The sequence below is a fragment of the Salmo salar genome, chromosome ssa13 (assembly GCF_905237065.1).
Source record: "Salmo salar chromosome ssa13, Ssal_v3.1, whole genome shotgun sequence".
Lineage (NCBI taxonomy): Eukaryota > Metazoa > Chordata > Actinopteri > Salmoniformes > Salmonidae > Salmo > Salmo salar.
This window is the reverse complement of record NC_059454.1, coordinates 75,444,986-75,460,489: the sequence shown is the minus strand read 5'-3', so window position 1 is coordinate 75,460,489 and position 15,504 is coordinate 75,444,986. Positions and strand designations below refer to the sequence as shown.

At 42.8% G+C, this 15,504-nt stretch overlaps 1 protein-coding gene across 5 annotated transcripts in view; it reads right to left on the bottom strand.

Annotated features, from left to right (window-relative positions):
• Positions 1 to 4,183: 4,183 nt before the first annotated feature.
• The window catches only part of LOC106568007 (drebrin), a 101,367-nt gene continuing 90,046 nt past the window's right edge, over positions 4,184 to 15,504 (bottom strand). For all 5 annotated transcript variants that reach the window (XM_014137985.2, XM_045693554.1, XM_014137982.2 and 2 more), the window contains 4 exons: positions 15,152 to 15,265; positions 7,343 to 7,791; positions 6,751 to 6,841; positions 4,184 to 6,515 (listed from right to left, as the gene is read on the bottom strand). In XM_014137985.2, the coding sequence (XP_013993460.1) occupies positions 6,463 to 6,515; positions 6,751 to 6,841; positions 7,343 to 7,791; positions 15,152 to 15,265 (707 nt within the window). In that variant the 3' untranslated portion in view covers positions 4,184 to 6,462. The remainder of the gene's footprint in view (positions 6,516 to 6,750; positions 6,842 to 7,342; positions 7,792 to 15,151; positions 15,266 to 15,504) is intronic.

Sequence of the window (15,504 nt, the reverse complement as noted above, 5' to 3'; positions counted from 1 at the left end):
GTCAAAAATATAAATAGTAAAGTACAGATACCCCCAAAAACGACTTAAGTAAAAATACATGAAAGTACTACAAGTACTTTACACCACTGAAAAATCATTCTTTAACATGTCTCCTCCCCTTTATCTACACAGATTGAAGTGGATTTAATAAGTGGCATCAATAAGTGATCATAGCGTTCACCTAGATTCATCTGGTCAGTCTGTCATGGAAAGGTGTTCCTAATGTTTTGTGCTCTCAGTATATGAGTCTGCTGTTGCCATGGCTCCCTGGAACTGTCTGTTGCCTATGATGCCTTGGCCCCCTAGCGACTCCAGGTAGAAAGACCTCTAGTAGCTCTGGTTTGCTCCTGTTGTATAACATTAACAGTGAAGGACCAAGAGAGTTGCTGAACTCAGTAGCTATTACCCTGCTCTGAGAATTGTGATGTGCAATGGAAACATTGTTTTGTATTGAAAAAGCTCTTCATCATTACTGTCATATCTTCAAGATGTTCTGGGACTATGTGGACTATGAATATCAATTTAATAAACCACAGCTGGGGATTGTTGCTCCTCGGTGTATGGACGACTGTGTGCGTGTGTGTGTGTGTGTGTGCATGTGTGCGTGCAAGCAAGTGTATGGTTGTGCGTGTGTGGTCTAGCTCCTAAATCATTAGTCCAATCAAGTACAAAGGGAGACAGCAGCCTTTTTCCAGCAGGAATAAGTTCCCTCTATCTGAAGAATTTTAACCTTTGTATAAATAATTCATATTGCTAATCATAAGATTTCCTTTCTCTCCCTCTCTGGGTTGTAAATTACTTCCTAATGGTCGCTATCTGTCCATCAGTGAAGCGTTTCATCGAGATTGTAAATCCATTTCTCTCTTCTCTCCCTCTCAAGCTACTCATCAGGCTAGATGTGACTGTGAAACACTCCTTCACATTGCCATGCGTGTGCTACAGTGCATACAGCAGATACCATTACAGAAAATTGAAACTGTCATGGTAGCAAAGCAAACCCATCACCATGCAGCAATTGCAGACACAGGATTTTCGTTCCTTTTTCCCTCAAATATTATTTAGCTATTCATGGGTTTCTCTCTCTCTCTCATAGTATCTGACCCCTTCTCTCGGCACCAATGGTGTTTTGAATGACTTTCAGACAGGGGGGTACTAAAGACGCTTTAAACAAGTGCTTTTCCTTGTCACTCACAACCAATTATATTTTGGGAATATTTTGTCCGTTTTCAAAACATTTTTCACAGCTAGTGTGATTAAGCGCTGAATTCAGTCCGTAGCGCTGATGATCAGCGTTACAGCATGATTACATTTAAAGGCAATGTTCCCCGTCAGCGGAGACTGCATTCACGGTAAACCCTGCATGTCGGCTTAATCTGAAATTACTTTCATATTTTGATTTCGCAGTCGTGCCCCAGATGCTTTTGCAGGGGAAAAATCGTGAGTGAGATATGAACAATAGTGCGTTGATTGCATCAAGGCCAAAGTATTTCCCTCTTCTGAATCCATCCAAAACGGACCCCCTTTACTACCCTTCTCAGCCTATTAGGAACCATGTTACCCACCAAGGTCCACCTCTTTGTTATTAGCTGTTATGTAACCCAATTCAATCACATTATGTAACCACTGAAATTAATGCATTATTTGATGGGCTTACCTGGCAGTACCCTTGAGATGCTTGGACAAATTAGCAAGCTTGTCAGCTTGGTTCAGCCCTCAAGGGGGCTCGAGTTAGGGAATTGGATTGGAGGTCTTCAATCCAAGGAACACCACCATTACAGTTTGGGGCACAGCAGGTTATACAAATGTGCAGGTAGGGAACATACAGTACCCAACGGAAAGAAAGAGATGGAGAGACAGGAGGGCGAGAGAGAGAGAAAAAGGGGTGAGAGGAGAAAGAGAGCATGAGAGAAAGCTACTTGAGGCCATTCCTGTAAATAGAGATGTTATTACTGAGAGGTAAAGAAAAGTATTGCAGTTTGAAGCGAGGGGCAATAGGGGAAATGTCAAAGAGCACTTATTTATATATTAAGGTAGTTGTGGTTATCTTGTGAAAACCTAAAATTGAGGCAGTCCATTAAGTTTATTCCAGATGCTGTTTTAGTTTTTTTTTACAGTATACAAATTGCATTTAGACAATCATTTTGAGAGCTTAGGAGTTTCCCTTTTTTGGAACAATCAATTGAAGCTGATTATCATGGCCCCTGAATGTACAGATTGATGATATAAGTGTAACTTAAAATGAACACTAATTTGAGGTCTTTCTATCCATGCTTGAATGTAGAAGTAATGTTAAATATTATTTTGCCAAATGTTTTCTGTTTAAATCACACAACATGTCATATACAGTCTTCTTGTTTGATTGACAATTGTTTCTGAGCTGTCATGCCTCGATTCCAGTCGCTTATTTAATTGTACAACTGTTATTTTGTTTATGCGGTTTTCATTTTCTCTTTCCCCTCCTCCGCCACAGAAGGAAAAGACAGAGGTGTAAACTGTCATCCTTCCTCTGTTGGCCTACGTGTTGCTTGGCAACCACCAGGCCAGAGTGCTAGCTCAGAGTCTGTTTACATAGAGTGAATGGGAACGTCAGCTGTGTGGCCAGTGCTGAACATAGTCAGAGCACAATGGATATGGGCCACTGGGCTAGGTTACATGGCTTCTAGCTACTAGTGTGGGACTGGGACTGTCAGTAGTGTCTGACGACTGACAGTTTCCCATCTCCTAACCCAGGGGTCACTCAACACAGTTGGAACTGGACCCATATCATAGAGAATGAGAGGCCTCTAGTGGCCAAAAGGTATTAGTATTTTCAGCGCCATTGAGGGCTTCCACCACTTTAATGTATTCAACTGGGTGGGACTCCAACTTCCTTGGCTGGTCCATCCTGGTGACCCTGTTGGAGTCATGTCCAACCGGGTTATGAGGAGGGATCAGTCAATCGTGAAGAAGAATATGGACTACTTCAAAATGGAGATTGCTTTAATGTCACTGACGCTTTAACGGTACAAAGATGAGTCCTCTACCTCTGTGCCCGGGTACATCAACTGTCTAGCTGGCAATGTGGCAGCCATTTTGAGGAGATCAATAAAATGCCCTGACAGAATGGACCGTTCCTCTAATATTGGGTTGGCATCACTGTGGGATATCCTCCATTTGAGGAATTCAAAACAGACATGTATTTACCATCCAAGGAAGCATATCGGTCCAGACAGGCTACAGATTGATATGGCTTATAGCAGGACGTGGCCCTGCCATAGTATGGACTCTCTGTGACACCTCCTCACAAATACATACCTGCTCCACTGTGACTGTCTGTACAGCATGTAGCATGCAAAGTGTTCTGTATACATCTGACTGCAGGAGCTGTTCTCTGTTAGTCACTCCTACATCTGCTGCTACTACTGTATTGTATGGAATGCATAGCAAAAATGTCCCCCTACTACCTATATAGTACTTTTGACCGGGGCCCATAGGAACTATATGGGGAATAGGGTGCCATATGGGACACAGCCTATGTGTTCTATGTATACCTGTGAGAAAGGGTCTTCATAGAACCATACCTGGACTATGGCTAAGTCGATGGTACCAACATCTCTTTAATAAAGTGCAGTTGAATAAAAATATAGATTAAAAACAAACATGACAAGTGGCTTTGACAGACTTGTGTTTCAATGTTGCTGGATGTTTTGTGTTCATGATCATACCTGCTTTGAAGAGATATTTGATTGCTAGATAATTTAAATGTAAATAAAACAGTGAACGTCCAACACGGATGTCATTTTAGTCACGTTGCAGGGATGCCAATGTTCATTCTAATGTTAATTCTATGATGCTAGCGTTTCCCTTTGCACTTCCTCCATAAGTCATGATAATATTTCAGTGCTCAAGGTTGCATTGGATTTTTTTTAATAATCATTTTTTATTTTATTTAACTAGGCAAGTCAGTTAAGAACAAATTCTTATTTACAATGATGGCCTACCGGGGAACAGTGGGTTAACTGCCTTGTTCAGGTGCAGAACGACAGATTTTTACCATGTCAGCTCAGGGATTCGATCCAGCAACCTTTTGGTTACTGGCCCAATGCTCTAACCACTAGGCAACCTGCTGCCCCAATTGTACAACTGGATTGGGGAGAAGGGGGCAAAAATAAAAAATGTTAAAATCAAAACTCTGAAGTCATCGTTTGGAGGTTTTTAAGTCTTTTATTAACATACATCAGCACTTAGCATGTCACAAAAGATCTTGCGCTTATTTAAAAAACAGAGTGTGTGAGAAGCGGAAGCAAAAGAGGGAAGAGAATCTTTTTATTTCTATCTTTTAAATAAAAAGAGATTAGTTAAGACAAGGAACAGCTAAGCCTTGCTTTGGGGCGAGTATTAGGGGTAGTAGTAGTAGAGTAGTAGTCTCCTAGTAGTGCAATAGGGAGAGAATAATAAATCACTAACCAGGAGGTTATCAGAGTGAAGAAGTATACATTGAAATTATGTGGAAACGGTGTCAGTTACTGCTAAAGATGCGGGTTGGTCGGCTCTTACCAAGCATTAGGGGATTCTCATATACAGAAAAGGCTGCGAGGGATATGGAATCCCACCACGACTCACATTTCAAATCTCTCTTCAAAGAAACTTCATTTAAAAATCTCACTCAATCCCACAACGAGCCTCAATTCAAAGTGTCATAATCATAAGGGCCACAATGACAAAAAAAAGTGTTAGTCGATCATTAGTTGTATATTACTAAATATCAAACGCTATTTACAGGACAAAAAACGACATTGTTTTTTTTCTTTCTTATTGCTTGCTGGTTCCCACTCAGAACTCTGCGGTAAGAACAGAGATATAACAACATAGAACTGTTCCATCTCTAAGGATAAGAAAGACAGGATTTATTTAGAATCAGATCAGAGGTGTGGAATCTCAGAAATGAAACTACCCTTGAACAGTAACAATAAGAAACAACCTCTAGATCATATGAAGGAAGACTGAGAAAGACAGTCTACAAGCCATGTGGGGGGGGGGTCGCGTCAATAATCATCTGTCCTAAACATTGGAGCATTAATAACATTAATAAAGAGGATAATGAGTCTTGATGATCAAAATAATTTCTAAGGCCTACTGGCGAAGCTAGTCTACTGTACTGTTTCTCACTTAGACTATGAGTGAAATCAGAACTGAGATGACTGGGTGAAAGTCAAGCAGGGAATGAGACCTGTGCAAAAACAACGTAGACCCAACGGTAGAATTACAATAGTGCCTCTGAGGCCATCAAGGGGGTGTGCATGTGAAAAACATAATTTTAAAAGAAGGACGAGGGAAACAGATGAAATGCAAAAGAGTGAATTTGTGTCTACTGAAAAGAAGGGTATCGTGTTATAAAGCAGAGACTACTGTAGCAGCTCTCCAACAACCTTAGTACAAGACACACTGTTCCGTTCATAGTGCCACAACGTGTGACAAATGTCCTCGTTCCCATCTGAGTACTCTCGATATAGTTATTGCCTAGTTTTCACTGGAGACGTAACAAAACGAGACTACAGCGATGGCCATGATTCAAAGATCCTGAATATTAATTTCTAGTACACTTTTAAATCGGTAGTAAAAAATATACACATTTTCCTTTAGTCTGATTTTCTGCTGGGATAGCAGTAATACTTTCCCAGCAGAAAAACAGACTAGGGGAAATGTGTGTATGCCAACCATCACAACAATAAGAAACTACGATAGATATTCCTTTTCAAAGTGACTTGCACATATATATATTTTAGGGTATTACTACAATAGTACTGCTATCCCAGCCTGTACTATGATGTCCGCCATGCCTTTGCCTGGTTCCCCGTTCCTCCTCTATCTGCCTACAGTGGATTACGAGTAAGGCCCCATGGCCAAACTGACACATTGAAAAATTCAGGATTACACTTGGCACCATTTCCTCTCTGATCCCCCTCGCCCTTCCCCCAGGCCAAAGCTAGGGCCATAGCAGGGCAACTCTTGGCACTAGGGAGGGTGGAAGGTGGGGCCCAGGGTTAGGGGAGAGAAGAGGAGGGGGCTGTGGTAGGAATAATTGTGATTGGTCACAAAAGGGTTTGCACTACCTTTTAATAGGCTACCTGTCTGGTACAGGGGTCATATCTGCTGTAGAAGACACAGATGTGAGCTACTGAGCTGTGTATATAAGTACGCAAGAAAGTAGTTGTCACTCCCTGCTATTTACTCTGCATTGCAAATAAGGAGAAATCTAAGAAATAAATAAAAAAACAAGAGCTCATCAACCAATTAGCATCTCTAACAATAACTCGACAACCTTTTCGGTGGCTAACAAATTTTTGTTTTATTCTAGAACATTATACAGATTTTTTTTTTTTATGCAAGACTTGTTATTATTACTTTAAAAAAAATCAGTTTCGTCGTTGATGATGCGTTGTTTCTACTTCCCTCCACCGGACTGTACTACTCCGCCATCGTCTAGTCGCTGTCCTCCATTACAGGGTCCGTGTCCCAGCACGTGATGTCAATCTCTGTACACACACAGTGCATAGATAAACATCCACAAATCCACTGAGTCACTCTTTGCACACCCACAAACACTTAAGTATTTTCATCAAGGGTGTGTTACAATATGTCAAAGAAGAGGACAGAAACAGCCACATACAAAAAACCATCATACATCAGACTGCCTTCAAAAAGAAGTGTGACAGCAGTTCTTAAATAATGTGTTTCTGACTTCGCCAAACATGACGCTCTCTCGCTCACCTGGTGGCTTGTTATAAAACACTGGCGTTGGGGTCATTTTAGCAGAGCAGTCCTCCTCCTCCTGCGATTGGCTGAAGTAACCCTCGCTCGCCTGCACAGGCAGACAGATTAGTTAATAACAGTATTGTCTCAGCATATAGACATTTTCCTCCAGCTATGCCATCACAAGGGTACACGGTTCAAACAAATACTGCATGTACAGTACAGTTTGGGTGATCTTGGGGCAATTCGTATAATCCAGTGCTGTACTGTGTGTTAGTGTATCAATCTTTGTTCCATAGCAGGAACACAGAACAGACTTCCATCCTCTCTCCTAGGTAACCAGTAGCACTCACTACTGCTGATGTAGAATGCATTTACTGCCATCTTGTGGCCAATAATATTATGACTTTAGAAAAAGGAGAGAACAATACAGGCATACAAAGTAAACAAAGTCATAAACCCCACATGATTTGTAATTCAAGCTGAAATACAGGAAAATGTGTTCAGTGTTAATTACATCCTGGTTATCAAAGTAGTTTCAAAGTAACTACATGGCATAAGGCTAACATAACGTAAAGTTCTGCCAAGTCATGTAATATGTCATAATGACCTGAGTCCCTTCTTTGAGCAGCGTCTCCCCATTGGTCATCAGCTGAGTGTCATCTGAAGCATGCTGCAGTGCATGCTGGTAGCTCAGGGTCATATCGTGGGTCCCAGCCACGTCCACCAGACTGGAGGGCTCGTCCTCAGCACCCCCGGGGCCCCCTGGGTAGAATGGTACGTCCCCCATCTCGTCGAAGCTCAGCAGGGGCTGGACTCGCCCTCCAGGAGGCAGGGGCTGAGAGGGGGCGGAGCCTGTGGCAGGACTGCTGTCCCATAGGTCCACCAGGGGGTCTGCGGCGGTGGGTGCGGGAAGGGGCCTGAAACCTGAGAAGGGGTCGTAGTCGTCCGAGGTTGAGGACGGGGCTTGGGAGTCTGGGCGGGTCTGGGGGGCCACGCTCTGAACGGGCTTGGTGGGGGTGGACTCCTCGACTGGGCCTGGCTGCTGCTTCGGCTCACCTGGATGGGAGGGAGATAGGGAATGTTATCAAAAGTTGTTATCAATAAGCCCTGATAGGAGACAAAGCGAAACAGTCCAACGATCATACATTTTTAAAACAAACTATAGAAAGTTGGTTGCAATTTCAGTTTAATCCACCAGAAAAGACAGAACAAATTAAACAACAAATATTATGGTTAAACTCAAATATACTAATTGATAAAAACTTTTTTTTAAAACAGTACAATATTTGTAAATTATATCATACAAGAGGACTGGTGGAGCTGTCACATGCAGCTGACAAAAATATATGGAAACGTCTGCTCTACCCAAAATTACAACCAACTTATTAAAGCATTACCGCAAAAATGGAAGAGGCAAGTGGAAGGGGGAGAAAGAAAGGAACTTGTCTGTCGGCCCTGCATTAAAGACCAAAATTGCTTAAATAAAATTGTGATAAATAAAAAAGTATACCAGTTTATTTTAAGGACCAAAAAATTTACAGCTGTGCCAAACAGATTGCAAAATAGTTAGGAAGAGATTGAGTCAAAACTACGAATTTTTTCATTTAAATTATAATACAACATTCATGCAACCAATAGAACGTTATATACAGTGCCTTCGGAGAGTACTCAGACCCCTTGACTTTTCCCATATTTTGTTACGTTACAGCCTTATTCTAAAATTGATTGGTCACAACTTGCAGACTTGTTTACGCTGCTGTGCGTTTTTGTTGCCGATCTTACTTTGATACCTGACGGTTTTTTACTTTTTCATTACCGTATACTTTTTCCCCTCACTCAACTTTTTTCATTCAACTTTTTCACCCCGGAGGTTTTATCTGGACATGGTTCGTCAGGACTTCAAACAGCCGAAGCTAAGTAACATTAACATGATGCCTTCTAATTGCAGTCGTTGTACTTATAATATACAGGAGAACGATCGCCTTACGGCAAGGATAGCTGTGCTGCAAGCCCAGCTTCAGACGCGATCGTTAGGCAAGGGTAATTTCAGTGTAGGAAAGGATGAAACAACGTCTGTGCCACCAGTAAGTACAGATAGTAACGTTAGTATAAACCCCCTCGCACGGTCCCCGCAGCCGGACATCTTTCTCACGGCTTCTGGAGGGAAACGCTGTAGGAATGCTCAACCGGTGTCGCTTATTCAGCCGACAGAAACTTTACCGATTCTCCCCAAAAAAACAACAATGACGTTTTCGTCTTTTGAGCTTCTAGTCATGAAATCTATGCAGCCTACTCACTCACTTTTTATAGCTACTGTTTATAGGCCTCCTGGGCCATATGCAGTGTTCCTCACTGAGTTCCCTGAATTCCTATCGGATCTTGTAGTCATAGCAGATAATATTCTAATTTTTGGTGACTTTAACATTCACATGGAAAAGTCCACAGACCCACTCCAAAAGGCTTTCGGAGCCATCATCGACTCAGTGGGTTTTGTCCAACATGTCTCTGGACCTACTCACTGCCACAGTCATACTCTGGACCTAGTTTTGTCCCATGGAATAAATGTTGTGGATCTAAATGTTTTTCCTCATAATCCTGGACTATCGGACCACCATTTTATTACGTTTGCAATTGCAACAAATAATCTGCTCAGACCCCAACCAAGGAGCATTAAAAGTCGTGCTATAAATTCTCAGACAACCCAAAGATTCCTTGATGCCCTTCCAGACTGCCTCTGCCTACCCAAGGACGTCAGAGGACAAAAATCAGTTAACCACCTAACCGAGGAACTCAATTTAACCTTGCGCAATACCCTAGATGCAGTTGCACCCCTAAAAACATCTGTCATAAGAAACTAGCTCCCTGGTATACAGAAAATACACAAGCTCTGAAGCAAGCTTCCAGAAAATTGGAACGGAAATGGCGCCACACCAAACTGGGAGTCTTCCGACTAGCTTGGAAAGACAGTACCGTGCAGTATCGAAGAGCCCTTACTGCTGCTCGATCATCCTATTTTTCCAACTTAATTGAGGAAAATAAGAACAATCCGAAATTTCTTTTTGATACTGTCGCAAAGCTAACTAAAAAGCAGCCTTCGCAAATGGAGGATGGCTTTCACTTCAGCAGTAATACATTTATGAACTTCTTTGAGGAAAAGATCATGATCATTAGAAAGCAAATTACAGACTCCTCTTTAAATCTGGGTATTCCTCCAAAGCTCCATTGTCCTGAGTCTGCACAACTCTGCCAGGACCTAGGATCAAGGGAGATACTAAAGTGTTTTAGTACTATATCTCTTGACGCAATGATGAAAATAATCATGGCCTCCAAACCCTCAAGCTGCATACTGGACCCTATTCCAACTAAACTACTGAAAGAGCTGCTTCCTGTGCTTGGCCCTCCTATGTTGAACATAATAAACGGCTCTCTATCCACCGGATGTGTACCAAGCTCACTAAAAGTGGCAGTAATAAAGCCTCTCTTGAAAAAGCCGAATCTTGATCCAGAAATTATAAAAAACTATCGGCCTATATCGAATCTTCCATTCCTCTCAAACATTTTTGAAAAAGCTGTTGCACAGCAACTCACTGCCTTCCTGAAGACAAACAATGTATACGAAAGCTTCAGTCTGGTTTTAGACCCCATCATAGCACTGAGACTGCACTTGTGAAGGTGGTAAATGACCTTTTAATGACGTCAGACCGAGGCTCTGCATCTGTCCTCGTGCTCCTAGATCTTAGTGCCGCTTTTGATACCATCGATCACCACATTCTTTTGGAGAGATTGGAAACCCAAATTGGTCTACATGGACAAGTTCTGGCCTGGTTTAGATCTTATCTGTCGGAAAGATATCAGTTTGTCTCTGTGAATGGTTTGTCCTCTGACAAATCAATTGTAAATTTCGGTGTTCCTCAAGGTTCCGTTTTAGGACCACTATTGTTTTCACTATATATTTTACCTCTTGGGGATGTCATTCGAAAACATGATGTTAAATTTCACTGCTATGCGGACGACACACAGCTGTACATTTCAATGAAACATGGTGAAGCCCCAAAATTGCCCTCGCTAGAAGCCTGTGATTCAGACATAAAGAAGTGGATGGCTGCAAACTTTCTACTTTTAAACTCGGACAAAACAGAGATGCTGGTTCTAGGTCCCAAGAAACAAAGAGATCTTCTGTTGAATCTGACAATTAATCTGGATGGTTGTACAGTCGTCTCAAATAAAACTGTGAAGGACCTCGGCGTTACTCTAGACCCTGATCTCTCTTTTGAAGAACATATCAAGACTGTTTCAAGGACAGCTTTTTTCCATCTACGTAACATTGCAAAAATCAGAAATTTTCTGTCCAAAAATGACGCAGAAAAATTAATCCATGCTTTTGTTACTTCTAGGCTGGACTACTGCAATGCTCTACTTTCCGGCTACCCGGATAAAGCACTAAATAAACTTCAGTTACTGCTAAATACGGATGCTAGAATCCTGACTAGAACCAAAAAATTTGATCATATTACTCCAGTGCTAGCCTCCCTACACTGGCTTCCTGTTAAGGCAAGGGCTGATTTCAAGGTTTTACTGCTAACCTACAAAGCATTACATGGGCTTGCTCCTACCCATCTTTCCGATTTGGTCCTGCCGTACATACCTACACGTACGCTACGGTCACAAGACGCAGGCCTCCTAATTGTCCCTAGAATTTCTAAGCAAACGGCTGGAGGTAGGGCTTTCTCCTATAGAGCTCCATTTTTATGGAATGGTCTGCCTACCAATGTGAGAGACGCAGACTCAGTCTCAACCTTTAAGTCTTTACTGAAGACTTATCTCTTCAGTAGGTCCTATGATTAAGTATAGTCTGGCCCAGGAGTGTGAAGGTGAACGGAAAGGCTGGAGCAACGAACCGCCCTTGCTGTCTCTGCCTTGCCGGTTCCCCTCTTTCCACTGGGATTCTCTGCCTCTAACCCTTTTACAGGGGCTGAGTCACTGGCCTACTGGTGTTCTTCCATGCCGTCCATGGGAGGGGTGCGTCACTTGAGTGGGTTGAGTCACTGACGTGGTCTTCCTGTCTGGGTTGGCGCCCCCCCTTGGGTTGTGCCATGGCGGAGATCGTTGTGGGCTATACTCGGCCTTGTCTTAGGACGGTAAGTTGGTGGTTGGAGACATCCCTCTAGTGGTGTGGGGGCTGTGCTTTGGCAAAGTGGGTGGGGTTATATCCTGCCTGTTTGGCCCTGTCCGGGGGTATCATCGGATGGGGCCACAGTGTCTTCTGATCCCTCCTGTCTCAGCCTCCAGTATTTATGCTGCAGTAGTTTATGTGTCGGGGGGCTAGGGTCAGTCTGTTACATCTGGAGTATTTCTCTTGTCTTAACCGGTGTCCTGTGTGTATTTAAATATGCTCTCTCTAATTCGCTCTTTCTGTCTTTCTGTCTTTCTCTCGGAGGACCTGAGCCCTAGGACCATGCCTCAGGACTACCTGGTATGATGACTCCTTGCTGTCCCCAGTCCACCTGGCCGTGCTGCTGCTCCAGTTTCAACTGTTCTGCCTGCGGCTATGGAACCCTGACCTGTTCACCGGACGTGCTTGTTGCACCCTCGACAACTACTATGATTATTATTATTTGACCATGCTGGTCATTTATGAACATTTTAACATTTTAACATTTTGACCATGTTCTGTTATAATATCCACCCTGCACAGCCAGAAGAGGACTGGCCACCCCTCATAGCCTGGTTCCTCTCTCGGTTTCTTCCTAATTTTTTTACCTTTCTAGGGAGTTTTTCCTAGGGAGTTTTTCCTAGCCACCGTGCTTCTTTCACATGCTTTGCTTGCTGTTTGGGGTTTTAGGCTGGGTTTCTGTACAGCACTTTGAGAATATCAGCTGATGTACGAAGGGCTATATAAAAATAAATTTGATTTGATTTGATTAAAATAGTTTTTTTTTTACAAATGTATAAAAATAAAAAATTAAATATATACACACACGTTACAAGTATTCAGACCCTTTAAATCAGTACTTTGTTGAAGCACCTTCGGCAGCGATTAATTACAGCATCGAGTCGACTTGGGTATGACACTACAAGCTTGATACACCTGTATTTGGGGAGTTTCACCCATTCTTCTCTGCAGATCCTCTCAAGGTCTGTCAGGTCGGATGGGGAGCATTGCTGCACAGATATTTTCAGGTATCTCCAGAGATGTTCGATCGGGTTCTAGTCTGGGCTCTGGCTGGGCCACTCAAGGACATTGAGACTTGTCCTGAAGCCTCTCCTGCGTTGTCTTGGCTGTGTGCTTAGAGTCATTGTCCTGTTGGAAGGTGAACCTTTGCCCCAGTCTAAGGTCCTGAGCGCTCTGGAGCAGGTTTCAATCAAGGATCTCTCTCTACTTTGCTCTGTTCATCTTTGCCTTGATCCTGATTAGTCTCCTAGTACCTGCTGCTGAGCAACATCCACACAACATGATGCTGCCACCACCATGCTTCACCGTAGGAATGGTGTCAGGTTTCCTCCAGAGGTGACGCTTGGCATTCAGGCCAAAGTGTTCAATCTTGGTTTCATCAGACCAGAGAATCTTGTGTCACATGGTCTGAGAGTTAAGTTACCTTTTGGCAAACTCCAAGTGGGCTGTCATGTGCCTTATACTGAGACGTGGCTTCTGTCTGGCCACTCTACCGTAAAGGCCTGATTGGGGGAGTGCTGCAGAGATATTTGTCCTTCTGGAAGGTTCTCCCATCTCCACAGAGGAACTCTGGAGCTCTGTCAGAGTGACCATCGGGTTCTTGGTCACCTCCCTGACCAAGGCCATTGTCTCCGGATTGCTCAGTTTGACCGGGCGGCCAGCTCTAGGAAGAGTCTTGGTGGTTCCAAACTTCTTCCTTTTAAGAATTATGGAGGCCACTGTGTTCTTGGGGACATTCAATGCTGTTTTGGTACCCTTCCCCCAGATCTGTGCCTCGACACAATCATGTCTCGGAGCTCTACGGACAATTCCTTCGACCTCATTGCTTGGTTTTTGCTCTGACATGCACTGTCTACTGTGGGACTTTATATAGACAGGTGTGTGCCTTTCCAAATCATGTCCAATAAATTGAATTTACCATAGGTGGACTCCAATCAAGTTGCAGACACATCTCAAGGATGATCAGTGGAAACAGGATGCACCGGAGATCAATTTCTACTCTCATAGCAAAGGGGCTGAATACTTATGTAAATAAGGTCTCTCTTTTTTTAGTTTTAATAGATTTGCAAACATTTCTAAAAACCTGTTTTCGCTTTGTCAATATGGGGTATTGTGTGTAGATTGCTGAGAATTGTTTATTTTTTTTAAATCAATTTTAGAATAAGGCTGTAACTTAACTAAATGTGGAAAAAGTCAAGGGGTCTGAATACTTTCCCGAAGGCACTGGAGAGGGGGGATACCGCCACCCCAGCTCTGCAGATTTTGCTGTGAAGAGACAGAATCATTAGATAATTTGTTTTAGTACTGTCCATATGTAGCTTGTTTTTGGTCACAGGTCCAGGAATGGCTGAAGAATTTAAACATTTACCTGGAGCTAACTGCAAATAGCACTGCTGGGGGATTTGAAAAGTCACACTCAATCGATCGATAATATAATAATACTCTTAGCAAAATAAATTGCTTTCATTTACAATCTGTAGAAACTATGAGAATAGAAAGGTTCAGAACTTTTGTGAAACATCACAGCACGGTTGAAATATATATGGCAAATAGAAATCAAAAGTGGATAATGGTCAGAGATAGATGGGAGGGGTTCAGAGACAGATGGGAGGGGTTCAGAGACAGATGGGAGGGGTTGAGTGGAGCTGAAGGATGGGACTAAAAACAAACAAAAGATAACCATTGTAAAATATACTGGGTCCGTAAAATGTACAGCGCATTCATTCAGAAAGCCTTATTTTAAAATGGATTACATCATTCTTTTTTTTCATCAATCTACACACAATACCCATAGTCTACAGTATATGTATCAGAGTGCCACTGGGGCCTAGACATGAGCAGGGGAAGCCCAGCCATCTGTGAAGGCAAATGAGGCCTGGGCAAACACACAGTCCCAGTGTGTGTGTGGGTGTGTGTGTTTTTGTATGGGATAAATGATAGTCAGGCTGTATCACAACCAGCTGTGATTGGGAGTCCCATAGGGCGGAGCACAATTGGCCCAGCGTTGTCCGGATTAGGGTTTGGGTGGGGTAGGCCGTCATTGTAAATAAGAATTTGTTCTTAACTGACTTGTCTAGTTAAATAATGGTAAAAAAAAAAATGCCGCCAGGGCTCTCAATAGTTTTAAATGCTAACATTAACCATGTACAAAGTAGCCTGTAGCAACATAATCAAACAGAAATCAACTATTTATGTCCTTGTTAGGCCCTCAGGCCCCAGTATAACAACTCTGTCCAGTCTTACCCCACTCGTTCCGGCTGTCGTCCTCTGCCTCCTGGATGGGTGTGGTGACTATTTTAGGGATAGGCGTTGGGGACGTCCCCATGCTGTGGTCTGAGCTCCCTTCATCATCACCATCTGGAGGAAGGTCAGACAACACACATTGAGAGGGAAGACCTCCACAACTTCCCAACATCACCATTGTGCAATACCTTCACTCACAATCAAAATGACACCTAACATTCAAATCACCAACACAATAAAAATACAGCACTACCCCACAGTCAAAAGCACATTCAAAAATGTTACCAAACAACCAAATACTAAACACAGTCAAAATGCCACCACAAAATCACATAATGAACACAATAAGCACA